At 39.0% G+C, this 14,232-nt stretch overlaps 1 protein-coding gene across 25 annotated transcripts in view; it reads right to left on the minus strand.

The window, feature by feature from the left end:
- The window catches only part of FIP1L1 (factor interacting with PAPOLA and CPSF1), a 74,475-nt gene that overhangs the window by 41,424 nt on the left and 18,819 nt on the right, over positions 1-14,232 (minus strand). For 17 of the 25 annotated variants that reach the window (XM_036416316.2, XM_036416360.2, XM_036416345.2 and 14 more), the window contains one exon: positions 5,488-5,597. In XM_036416316.2, coding sequence (XP_036272209.1) covers positions 5,488-5,597 — 110 coding nt within the window. The remainder of the gene's footprint in view (positions 1-5,487; positions 5,598-14,232) is intronic. The other 8 variants (XM_045572580.1, XM_036416412.2, XM_036416393.2 and 5 more) reach the window with 1 other exon arrangement.

The raw sequence follows: 14,232 nt of genomic DNA on the forward strand, positions 1-14,232 counted from the left end.
CATACTTCTTCTTAAGGCTAAGCTCTCCACTTGCATACTACATTCCATCCTCTCTGACCTTAAGGTCACTGCTCTAATAACTGTCCATTCTGTAGTAACTCATTCCTCTAAGTGTACAAATATAGTGTAATTTCTTTCATTTGAAAAAAAAAGCTTTCTGCTAACCCCACATTTTCCTCCAGATACTGCCCCCCTCTCAAAAAAAAAAAAAAAATCTTTAAAAAAATTATCCTTATTTTCTCATGCTAATTCCTCTCTTCCCATTCTCTCTTGAATAAAAAGTAAATAAAAATAAAAATAATTTCTTCCCCCCCAAATCTTCATCTTATACCACTGAAAATTATTTTGGGCAGGATCACTAATGACCCTTGGGCTTTAAAATCCAAAAGTCATTTTCAGTATTCTTTTTCTTTTTTTAATATATTTTATTTATTTTTAAGAGAGAGAAAGGGAGAGAGAGCTAGAAACGTCGATGAGAAATATCGACCAGCTGCCTCTTGCACACCCCCCACCGGGGATGTGCCCACAACCAAAGTACATGCCCTTGACCGGAATCGAACCTGGGACCCTTCAGTCCGCAGACTGATGATCCACCACTGAGCCAAACTGGTTTCGGCCATTTTCAGTATTCTTCTTCTTAGTAAGTATTATTTAATGGTTAATCACTCCACCTACTCGGAAATGGACTCTTTTCAAGATATACACTGGGTATGCTTCCAACTTCACTAATTATTCTTCTCTACTGTCTTCCTCTTTCTGATTCATCCTTATTTTTCTGACCTCAGAGTGCCTCAAAGCCCTGCCTTCTACAATATATTTACCCATTCTGTAATCTGATTCAGTTTCATCTTATATTATTTAAACACTGGTCACTCCCAAATTTGCATCTTCAGCCCATCATATCTTTCGTCTCCACTCCAGATCCATATAATGTACTTATATGTAAAATTTCCACTTGCATATCTAATAGGAATATCAATTTTACTGTCCTAAACTGAACTTTCAATCTTCTCCATGCAAAAGTTACCCCTCCTGTAATCATTTCCATCTCAGTATAAAAGATGTACATGATCTTTTATACCTCTTGAAATGTATCCAATATCTGGCTATTTCTCATCACCTGCACCATTATTACTTTGGTCCAACTTACCATTATCTCTTGCATAGATAATCGTTACAATCTTCTAACCAGCCTTCCAGATTCTGCCTTTAATATATCTGTAGTCTGATCTTAATATAGTAGTTGAGACTTTAAAAACCTAAAGGAGATTATTTCATTCCTCTGCTCAAAATCTGCCGATGACTCCCCATTCATTTCACTTATAGGAAAGCCAAAGCCCTTATAATGCTCTACATAATCTGGCCCAAGTTTTTAAAAAAGGGAGGGGGGAGAGGTAGGCAAAGTACAGAAGAACTGCTATTGATTTTTAATTATAATAGTAGTGTATTTATATCCATAGAGTATTTATTAACTATGTATGTATGTACCACTGTTTTAAAATACTTTACATAAATTAATCTATTTAATATACATAACTACCCTATAAGGGAATTATTACTACTACATTTTATGGATCAGAAAATGAAAGAGCAAGATTAGGAGATCTGCCCAAGGACACTAGTAAGTAAACAGAGGCAGAATTTAAAGTTGGGCTCTAGAACCCAAGCTCTTAACATCACTCTACACAGAAGAACACCATAAATTCAATGAATGAAAGTTGACTTCTTTTAAAATATGAAAAACAACAAAATACCACATATTAAAAGAATCGATATATCTCAGCTATCATAAGTTCTTAGCCAAACATTTTATGAAACTGTATTTAGTTTAAATAACCATATTTGGAAATGCCTATGACTAGTAATTGTTAAGATGAGAAGAGATAGTCAAATTCCAATGGCTTTGTGACATTTAATTTTAGCTAAAAGTTTCAAGAAACTCTATTTGAGGGCTAAACTACATAAGGCCTCTTTCTGCATTTGTGTATTATAAAATGTAATTTCTTACAGCCATTCATAATTGCAGAATAACAAAACAGAGAACTGTATAAAATAAATACAAGCAAGTAGCACAAAGAATAAATGATCTGGCTAAAAACTAGTAATAGTTGGGTTATTAACTAATTTTCAGGCTCAGAGAAATAATAGATTTAAGTTTATCTAACACATTAAACTGCTAAGATCGAACTTCCTTAGTCTTATCTAATCCTTTACTATTTTCCTGCTAACAGGCTAGCTATTTATCATGTTTAAATTAAAAGGACATCTTCCAGCATATTTACCTCTTACAACTGATATCTTTAGGAACTTCAGCCAAAGTTAGATATTATCACAACAAACCAAAGAAAGAACATGTTTTTAATATGAAGGATCTCCCAGACTGAAATTTCTACAATCTGTTACTAAAATCAGTAAAATGCCTTTAGGAAAACAGATCTGGATTTAAGGTAGTCTAATAATTCTTTATATAAGAATTAGAGGCCTGGTACACGAAATACGTGCACACAGGGGAGAGTGGGAATCCCTCAGCACCCTCTCTAATCCAGGACCCCTCAGGGGCAGTCAGACATCTCTCTCGCAATTTGGGACCACTGGTTGTAACCACTCACCTGCCTGCTTGTCTGATTGCCTCTAACCACCTCTGCCTGCCTGAACCCTAACCTCCCTAGCTGCCTGCCTGATCCCCCCAACTGCTCTCTCCTGCCGACCTGATCCCCCTAATTGTCTCCCCTGTTGGCCCAGTTGCCCCTAACTGCTGGCCTGGTGGTCCCTAACTGCTCTCCCATACTGGCCTGGTTGCCCTTAACTGCTGGCCTGGTGGACCCTAACTGTTCTCCCCTGCTGGCCTGGTGGTCCCTAACTGCTCTCCCCTGCTAGCCTGATTGCCACTAACCACCTCTACCTTGGCCCCCACCACTGTGGCTTTGTCCGGAAGGACTTCCAGATGGATGTCTGGTCTAATTAGCATATTACCCTTTTATTAGTATAGATACTAAGCACCACCTCTCCTGAATGTAAAATTGTCTGTGTACACACAGATAACTATAGTACTATACTTCATTTCTCACTTACTTATATTTTTTTAGATGGACCAGCACCCAGATAAGTTTTTCAAAGAATTCATTTTGTACTAAAACAAAGTAGAATGCTTTCAGTTCTTTGGTAGCACATTCAGAGCTTTTATCTTTCATATTGGAGGCCCGGTGCATGAAATTCGTGCACGGGGCAGGGGAAGGGGGATGTGTCCCTCAGCCCAGCCTGCACCCTCTCCAAGCTGGGACATCCCTCTCACAATCCAGGACTGCTGGCTCCCAACTGCTCACCTACCTGCCTTCCTAATTGCCCCTAACCACTTCTGCCTGCCAGCCTGATCACCCCTAACCACTCCCATGCCAGCCTGATTGATATCTAACTGCTCCCCCACTAGCCTGTTTGCCCCCAACTTCCCTCCTCTGCTGGCCTGGTCACCCCTAACTACCCTGAAGGGTTGATCGCCTCTAACTGCCCTCCCTTGCAGGCCTGGTCCCTCTCAACTGCCCTCCCTTGTAGGCCTGGTGCCTCCCAACTGCCCTCCCCTGTTGGCCATCTTGTGTCCACATGGGGGCAGCCATCTTGTGTGTTGGAGTGATGGTCAATCTGCATATTACTCTTTTATTAGATAGAATAGAGGCCTGGTGCACAGGTGGGGATCGGCTGGTTTGCCCTGAAGGGTGTTCCGGATCAGGGTGGGGGTTCCCTTGAGGCGTGGGGCGGCCTGAGTGAGGGGCCTGTGGTGGTTTGCAGGCTGGCCACGGCCCCTGGCGACCCAATCAGGGGCCCCGGTATCTGGAATTTATTGGGTCGGCAGCTAAGTAATCGCGGTTTTCACACATATATGGCTTCAGTTGAATTTTTAGGTTTGCAGACGTAGTACAAATGTAAAACACATTTTGTTATTTGATAGTTGGCTATTCAGCTGTTAATCAGTGAAAAAAGTTTTTTGATCTGTTTTGTAGTTTTCGTTTGGCGTTCGTTGAAAAATGGAAAATCAAAAGGAACATTTTCGTCATATTTTGCTTTTTTATTTCCGCAAAGGAAAAAACGCATCGCAAGCTCATAAAAAGTTATGTGCTGTTTATGGTGACGAAGCCTTAAAAGAACGGCAGTGTCAAAATTGGTTTGCCAAATTTCGTTCTGGTGATTTTTCACTCAAAGATGAAAAACGCTCTGGTCGTCCAGTTAAAGTTGATGACGCCCTAATCAAAGCAATAATCAATTCGGACTGTCACAGTACAACACGTGAGATTGCAGAGAAGCTTCATGTATCACATACATGCATTGAAAATCACTTAAAACAACTTGGCTATGTTCAAAAGCTCGATACATGGGTTCCTCACGAACTGAAAGAATCACAGTTAATGCAACGCATTAGCAGCTGCGATTTGCTAAAGAAACGTAATGAAAATGATCCATTTTTAAAACGACTGATAACTGGCGATGAAAAATGGGTTGTTTACAACAATATCAAGCGGAAAAGATCGTGGAGCAGGCCAGGTGAACCAACTCAAACAACATCAAAAGCTGATATTCATCAAAAGAAGGTTTTGTTATCAGTTTGGTGGGATTACAAAGGAATTGTCTACTTTGAAATCTTACCACCCAACCGAACGATCAATTCTGATGTCTACATTGAACAACTAATGAAATTAAACAATGCAGTTGAAGAAAAGCGGCCCGAATTGACAAATCGAAAAGGTGTTGTATTCCATCATGACAATGCAAGGCCACACACATCTTTGGTCACTCGGCAAAAATTAATGGAGCTTGGTTGGGATGTTTTGCCACATCCACCATATAGTCCTGACCTTGCACCATCTGATTACTTTTTGTTTCGATCTTTACAAAACTCCTTGAGTGGTAAAAATTTCAATAATGATGATGATGTCAAATCGTACCTGATTCAGTTTTTTGCTAATAAAAACCAGAAGTTTTTTGAACGTGGGATTATGATGCTGCCTGAAAGATGGCAAAAGGTCATTGATCAAAATGGGCAATACATTACAGAATAAAGTTATTTAGTTCCATGAAAAAATTGTCTTTGATTTTCTTTAAAAAATTCGCAATTACTTAGTTGCCGACCCAATATTTACCTTCTACAATTGAAACTTTGAAGCCTGGAGCAAAGCCAAGCCTCCCTCTCCCTCTGTGGCTACAGCCATTTCTGTTGGAATTTGTTTACCTTCTATAATTGAAACTTTGTAGCCTTGAGTAGAGGCTTAGGCCTGCAAGGGCAGGCTGAAAGCTTGGCTTCCTCCGTTGCCTGGGAAACCCAAGCCTCCCTCCTGCTCTCTGTGGCTGTAGCCATCTTGGTTGGGTTTATGTGCATACTCGCTCTGATTGGCTGGTGGGCATAGCGGAGTGATCGTTAATTTGCATATTATTCTTTTATTAGGTAGGATAGCACTAACCAATGCCTTCAATAAACTGAATTATAATAATCTCACTAACCTGCTTGGTGGGAGTCCACTCTTAAACAAAGAAGGAGGAGAAGTAAACTCAGCTTTTGTAGATGGAAGTGCTGCTTCTTTCTCAGAATTTCCAGTTCTTCCCTGCTGTACCTAAAAAAACAAACAAAAAAAACCAAGTTATTAAGTTGTTTAATTTAATGAAAAACTCAAAAATAATACAACTGAAGGTGTTCAAATAAATGACATATGATTTATGATTTGAAATTAAATGTTTTATTGCTTGATATTTAATAACATTTACCTATTTTAGAATAGTATTAGATGAAAGACACCGAAGATAGATTATGGGATTCAAGTGTTCCTGATGATTAAAAATTTCACATTAATTCCACTTAAAAGTCCACTAAACTATAGTTCTTTAGGACTTTCCTTAATTCCCTTAGATTACCACTTTACCACTAGATGTTCCGGAGTTCAAGAAAAGCTTTGAACAATATTTTCCTTCTATATTCACTACCCTTTAGCTAAGAAAATCACCAGTGGCCATTTTAGCCATTCTGATCATTTTCTATTCACACTGTGATTTGTTGCAATACAAATGTTAATGATCTACTCCTGCAATTCTAAACCACTCTTCACATTTTCCCACCATTATCAATATCCTGCCAGTTCTATACACTGGCAAGCTGGAAGTCAGTCAGCTGTCTCCTTATTACATTTTCTCAATATATTGATTCTACAACTTCTCCCAGATTTGCTCACCTTTTCTGTTCCTATCAGATCCTTTAAGTATGAACCAGTTGTTCTCCTTTACAATGGTGAAATGAATCTCTTTTATGAACTCTTGCTTTTATACCCACCTTCCTATCTTAAAACCGTAATTATTATATTTAAACAATATAAGTTCAAGTTGCCCTACACTAGAATAACATCACACCATACTCTGTGCCTATTTGTATTCTACTGGTCCTGTTCAGACTGAATTCAGCATTACTCTCCTTTCCTCATGAGGCAAAGGCCAAGACAATCTCAAACCTCAGACAAGTCAGTCAAACCATTGATTCAATTCCAAAAACCATCTACCTCTCAAATAATCATTCTGAGAAAAAGAAACCTTTACGTATATATTTGAGCCATTATAGTAAGATCTCTTATTAATACTTCTAAACGCAATCCCTAATTGGTGCCCCATGTAATTAGGGTTTTACATTAGCATTTTATTTGAAAAAAGAGTTCTACTGCTAAAAAAAAACAAACAAAAAAAAACATTTAAAAGGCACTGAACCTAATGAGGAGTGATGAGGATCAGAAAAAAAAAAAATGGATTTGATAGATATTTGAGAGGTAAAATTGAAAGAATGTAGTGATGGGAACTAAACATAACTCATTCATCACACATTTACTAAATATAATATCTATTTGTACCAGAAGCTGAGACAGCACAAAAAAATACAACAAAACTCCAGACTGTGGGAAAAGACAGACATAAAAACAATGAGAGCAATACAATAAATGCTATGAAAAAAGAATCTATGAGATAAAAGATGCTATGAGAACATAGAAAAAAGAAGTGCATTACTCTTCCACGGAATGTCAGACACTATGGTCTCAAACTGTTCCCCTGAGCTCCAGTAATTTATATCCAACTTCTTACATGCCTGACGAGTATCTAAAAACTTAACATGGTCAAAACAAAACTACTGATTTCCCACTATCCTCCAATCTGATTTTAAGTCTTTATCACTCAAGTAAATGGCACCATCATTTTCTGTGCTGCTCAAAAAAAAAAAAAAAAAAAAAAAAAAAGGAATTATCCAATACATATGAACATCCAATGTTAACTTTACCTTATAATATATTAGAGGTCTGGTGCACAAAATTCGTGCACTGGGGGGAGGGAGATCCCCTCAGTCCAGCCTGCACCCTCTCACAATCCGGGACTTCTGGCTCCTAACCACTCACGTGCCCGACTGACTGATTGCCCCTAATCGCTTCTGCCTACCAGCCTGATCGCCCCCTAACAGCTCCCCTGCCAGACAGACTGATGTCTAACTGCTCCCCTGCCAGCCCAATCGCCGCCTACTGCCCTCCCCTGCCAGCCTGGTCACCCCAACTGCCCTCCCCTGCTGGCCTGGTTGCCCCAACTGCCCTCCCCTGCTGGCCTGATTGCCCACAACTGCCCTCCCCTGCCGGCCATCTTGTGGCGGCCACCTTGTGACGGCCACCTTATGATGATGCAGGGGCACAAGGGCCACCGTTCCTTTTATTAGTATAAATACCAAACTCAAGCATTCATGACTATGTCCACTCCTAAAAGCCAGGTCAAACCCACTGACACATCTCAACCATTCTACTAAATTAACTTATATTTCTGCTTTGGTCTCACCTGTCTAAATTCCATCCTCTATGCACAGTCAAAGCAATCTTATTATATTAAAGTATAAATGAATTCATGTCTCTCCCTGCTCAAAATTCTCTAATAGTTTCCCACTGCAAAAAGAGTAAAAGCTAAACTTCAATGGTTTACATGGTATGGGCCTTGGAAACCTCTCCCATCTTCTTTTCCTCAATTCCTGCACAACTTATCTTTACTATGTCTAGTCATAATGGCCTTTTAAAAATTTTTAGTATATAAATTCTTCTTTGTAACAGCTTATGCACTAGATATTCTTTTTACTTGGAATATTCTCTCCCCAGTTTGTCTCATGGATTATCTCTTTCTAATCATTCAACTATTGTTCAAATGTCTTCTTGGAGTGGCCTTCTCCAATCATTCCTAATAATCTCTATCCTACTACATTTTGTATTTTCTTCATAGAATTTCTCATTAGTATCATTATCTGAAGTTGAATTATGTACTGTTGTATGGTTATAGTCTGTTAGCTGACACTTCAACATAGAATCTTTGAAAACATGGACGACGTTCAGTTCAAATCTATATCCCAAGTACTGCAAAACAATGCCTTGCATGAAATAAGTGCTTAATATATTATATGTCATTTGACGAACTTGGGGACTCAGCTTAAATGGCAGTTCTTCAAAGTTTTTCAAAGGACAGAGAGTTTATAACTCAATAATTTTTGGCATTACCTAATTAATACCTAAATTACCCATGAAGTCAGATAAACTCTAAGATACAGGATCTATGTATGCCTAAAATGTTCCACCTCCCCTCAGCACCCAACCTGAGATACTTCCCGGCACAGTTGATGCTCAATTAAAAATTGGAGTGGGGAAGGAGAAAGGGTTGGAAAAGCAAAAAAGAAAAGGGAAGAGAGCATAAGTAAAAAGAACAGTAAGGAAATGTAGCAGAAAGATACATTTTAAAACACGTAAAAATTGCTTGTGTTTCCTCAGTTTTCTTTTCTTTTTAATTTCTTCATAGTACATTTCTTCTATTAAACAATTCTGAAAACCACCATTTTGGCAACCCTCCTAATCAATTATCATTACCTACTTGCTTGTCTTTAGGATTGCACTCAGGATTATGTATGTTTAATCATGATCAAATACTTTACCATGACTGATTTTCTAAAAAGAAATTCATGTCAGAGCTTACATATCCAAACAAAAGTTGGCTAAAGTCTGTAACCTTCTGAAGTTAAATATTTACCTAAATTATTCTACCACTGGACCAAAATTTAAATTATTTTTTGAAATTTCTTTCACTTGCCCTAGGTAGTATTATTTATAAAAGTTTTACATTATAAACAAAACTAGAGGCCCAATGCAAAGGTTTCAAGATGGCAACAGAGTAGGCGAATCTCGCTCACACCTCCACTCAGAACTAAGTGGAAATAAAAACTAAATAGGGAAACAATCATCTTGAATTACCAACTAAAGCCTATCTGAAAAGAAGACTTACAATGAAAGACTGGCAGAAGAAACCACCAAGAGACTACACCTGTACAACATGGTGCACGCTGTGGCTGGGGTTCAGCCTCATAGTCAGGCAGCCTGAGGGTAGATCCCAACAATGAACAAGCCAACAGCAATCAAGGCCCAATTACAAAAGGAGAGCCCACATAACCCAAAAAAGGGACATTCCTAGAGCACACAGCTCAGGAGATCAAGGAGACTGTACTGCTGGGTCCCAAAGGACACCTACTAAAATTAAGGCCATACCATGAAGATGGGGATTAATAGTGGTTCAATCATAGAAACAAACAAAAAGAGACAGTCATATGGGGGAGACAAAGAAACAGGGCCCAATTGAAAGAACAGGAGGAATCTCAAAAAAAAAAAAAAAAAAAAAAAAGAGGTAAATGAAATGGAGGCAAGAAATTTATCAGATACAGAGCTTAAAGTAATGATTATAAGTATGTTCAAAAAACTTAGTGAAAACTACAACACTTGAAAAAGGATACACAAATGATAAAAAATAACCAGTCAGAAATGAAAAATGACATCAAGAATATACTGCAAGGGCCCATCTGGAATGGTTGAGCATCATCCTCTGCACAAAGATTCCCGGTCACAGCACATACTTGATTTGCAGGTTGGATCCCTGGTCAGGATATGCATGGAAGGTAACTGATGTCCTCTCTTTCTCTCTACCCCTCTTCCTCTCTCTAGGCATGTCCTCAGGTGAGGATTTTAAAAAATATGATTAAAAACTGGGCCAAAGAACTAAATAGATATTTTCCTGAAATGACACCCAAGTGGCAAAAAAAAAAAAAAAAAAAATAGACCATACTAAAAGAAATAAAGTATTTGGATGAAGCAGAGGAATGAATTAGCAATTTAGAAGACAAGATAAAAAACAAACATTCAAACAGCAGAAAAAATAAAAATAATTAATTAGAATAAGGATAGTTTAAGGGCAAGTTAGGACAACATGAAATATAAAAACATTAGCTTCATAAGGGTGCCAAAAAGAGAAGTGAGCAAGGGACAGAGAACATGTTTGAAGAAATGACAGAAAACTTCTCTACCTCGGTGAGGCAAAAAGTCACACAAGTTCAGGAAACACACAGAATCCCAATCAAGATGAACCCAAAGAGACCCATACCAAGACATATATCATAATTAAAATGGCAAAGGTTAAAGACAAAGAGAGAATCTTAAAGGGAGCAAGAGGGATAGTTAATTATCTACAAATGAGTTCCCATAAGGCTGGCAGCTGATTTCTCAAGAAAAACTTCAGGCCAGATGAGATTAGCATGAAGTATTCAAAGCAATAAAAAACAAGGACCTGCATCCAAGACTACTCTATCCAAAAAGCTATCGTTTAAAATTTGAAATAAAGAGCTTCCCAGACATTAAAAAAACACACACTAATAAATGAGTTCATGATCACCAAACCATCATTGCAAGAAATGTAAAAGGGTCTGCTTTAAGAAAAAGGTAGAGAACAATGGTATAAAGAAAAAAAAGGCAATGCAACATCTGATTAGGGGTTAATTTCTAAAATATATAAAGAACTTAAAAAAAATGACCACCAGGAAGATAAGCAATTAAATAATGGACCTGAATAAATACTTCTCCATACAGATGGAAATAAGTATATGAAAAAAATGTTCAATGTCACTAATTATCAAAGAAATGCAAATTAAAATCACAATAACCTATCACTTCATACATGCCAGAATGGCTACTATCATAAATCAACAAACAAGTGCTGGCAAGAGCATAGAGAAAAGGGAACCCTCATACATTGTTGGTGGGAATGCAGACTAGTGCCGCCACTGTAGAAAACAGTCTAGAGTTTCCTTAAAAAATTAAAAATGAAATTGCCTTTTGACCCAGTGATACCACTTCTGGGAAATACCAGTCAGAAAGTATACGTGTCTGTTCATAGCAGTATTATCCTATCCAATAAAACAGTAATATGCAAATTGAGCATCACTCCAACACACACAAGATGGCCAGCAGGGGAGGGCAGTTGGGAGGAATCAGGCCAGCAGGCAACGGCAGTTGTAGGCAATCATGCCTGCAGAGAAGGGCAGTTGGTAGGCACCAGGCCTGCAAGAGAAGGCAGTTGGGGGCAATCAAACCTTCAGGGGAGGGCAGTTAGGGGTGACCTGGTCGCCAAGTAGGGAAGTTGGGGAATACTGGGCCTGCAGGGTAGGGCAGTTTGGGGGGACCCAGGCCTGTAGGGGAGAGCAGTTGGGGGGGACCAGGCATGCAGGAAAGGGCAGTTAGGGGCAATCAAGCTGGCAGGGAAGCAGTTAGGCACCAATCAGGCTGGCAGGCAGAAGCAGTTAGCAGTTAGGGGCTGGCAGGCAGAAGCAGTTAGCAGAAGCAGTTAGGGGCAATCAGGGGCAGGTGAGCAGTCGGGAGCCAGCAGTCCTAGATTGTGAGAGGGATGATCTCTGTGTAGGCATGATCCCAATAGACCACATGTGTCAAACACAAGGCCCGCGGGCCAAATCCGTCCCGCCAGGCCTTGCAATGTGGCCTGCACCGCGCTGTCATCACTGCACTCTGCTGTGTTTCCATCACAATGACAGTTTATGACTGTTCAGTAAACCATTCGGCCCGTGATTTAGGCTGGATTTTAGATTTTGGCCCCTTCTCTGATTGAGTTCGACACCCCTACAATAGACAGTCGGACATCCCTTGAGGGGTTCCTGATTGGAGTGGTTGCAGGCTGGGCTGGGGGACATCCCCCCACCCCCACCCCGTGCACAAATTTCGTGCACCAGGCCTCTGGTTTATAATAGTCAAGATCTGGAAAGTGCCCAAATGCCCATCAACAGAGGAATGGATAAAAAAAGTTGTGGTAAGTTTATACAAGGGAATACTATGTAGCTGCAAAAAAGAAGGAAGTCTTACCTTTTTCAACAGCACAGATGTACCTGGAAATTATTATACTAAGCGAAATAAGCCAGACAGAGAAAGACAAATACCATCTGTGGTATTTGTGGAATCTAATAAACAAAATAAACTGATAAACAAGATAGAGTCAGAGGCCTAGATACATGAAACACACTGAAAGCAATCAGAGGGAAGGGGAATAGAAGGGACTGGATAGATGAAGGTGAAGATATTAGCCAAAGAACATATAGCATAGCATATGCACACAGACAACAGTATGGCAATAGCCAGAAGGAGGGAAAGATGAGCAGAGGCTGAGTGAATGAAGGAAGGAAAGAAGGGAGGTAAGGGGAAGGGAAGGAACCACATAACTTAATTATCGTAATTTTGTTTCAACCCACAAGAACAAAAAGATTGGGAGAGCAACAAAATCTAGGGCTTCTGAAAGCGGATGAAAAAACAGTAACTTATTTAGCTAACTGAAAGAAAACTGAATCCTATATAAGCAATGACAAAGCAAAGACAATTAATTTTCATGGCAGGAACTCAAAAGGTTCAGGAATTTTACCCAAGTGTAAATCCTCTGGGTAGAATACTGGAATTTCTTCTCTGAAAAAATGAGATTACCACAAAAAAGAAAAAGTAAAACCACCTAAAGATACTGACATGAGGGGCTGTGAAAAAAACTTGGCCCTACTACAGGGGTGGGGAACCTTTTTTCTGTCAAGGGCCTTTTGAATATTTATTACATCATTCTTGGGCCATACAAAATTATCAACTTAAAAATTAGACTGCTATATTTGGTTAAACATTTCATTAACTCACCCCTAAGGTCCTCAGAACTAAACCAAATGACTTATCAGGCCTCATATGCCCTGAGGGCTGTACAATGCCCATCATTACCCTACAATAAGGCCTACAATCACAAGTTATATTCATATGCACTGAGCTTCCAACCACTTTTTTGGTGGTCAACTCTCTCATGGCTGAATGGCCAAGGTTCAAAAAACATTTGAGAAAAGTCAAAAGCTAAAAATCAACTTAAAACATAAACTTGAAGCGCTGTCCAGATGGTTGGTTCAGTTAGTTGAGGGTCATCCAGGTTGTGGGTTTCATGTCCAGGTTGTGAGTTTCATTCCCAGAGAGGACAAAATTAGGTTTCAGGTTCCATCCCTTATCAGGATGCACAGGGAAGGTAACCAATCAATGTTTCTCAGATCACTGTTTCTCTCTCTCTCTCTCTATCTCTATCTCTAACTCTCCCTCCCTCCCTCTCTTTCTAAAATCAATAAAGTCATATCCTCAGGTGAGGAATAAAAAAAAAAAATCTACTTTAAGAAAACAGAGCATGCAGGGAAAATAAACCTATCATTAATATTATTGATATTTTGAAAGACAAAGAGGGGAATAAATATTGCATCACTGCATGCAGGAACAAAAACAGGATGCTACAGTTAAAATTGAAGACAATCTTCTTGGCTATAGTAATAAAAGTGCAATATGCTAATTAAACCGGACATCCTTTTGGACAAAGCCATGGCGGGCAGGGGCCAAGCCCTTGCACGAATTTTGGGCTTCAGGACTCTAGTTAACAGTATAACAGCAGAAATGAAAAAGTACATATTAGGGTTATAAGGCTAAAAATATCTCCCAAAATATGGAAGACAGATATAAGGGAGAAAAAAAAATGAAAAGACCAACATAAGAGGTCTAATATTTGAACAGAAGTAGAAAGAAACTTAAAAAATAATAGAAGAGAATATTCCAGAAGTGAAGGGTATGTTCCAGAATATTCCAGATTAAGAGGGTACAAATGAATGCCTGGAACAATGGATGATAATAGACCAAGACACAAAGTTATGCAATTTGAGAATAATGGTGACAAAGCCCTTAAATACTTTCATAGAGAAAAATTATGTATGTACACTCATGGACATAAAATATTTTAAGAGAAGGATGTGTTCAATTTTTTCTTACACATACATGTTACCCACCAGTCACTCCTCTCTTGCCCCTTGCTCCAAAT

Source organism: Pipistrellus kuhlii, unplaced genomic scaffold (genome assembly GCF_014108245.1).
Source record: "Pipistrellus kuhlii isolate mPipKuh1 unplaced genomic scaffold, mPipKuh1.p scaffold_m20_p_1, whole genome shotgun sequence".
NCBI classification, from domain to species: domain Eukaryota; kingdom Metazoa; phylum Chordata; class Mammalia; order Chiroptera; family Vespertilionidae; genus Pipistrellus; species Pipistrellus kuhlii.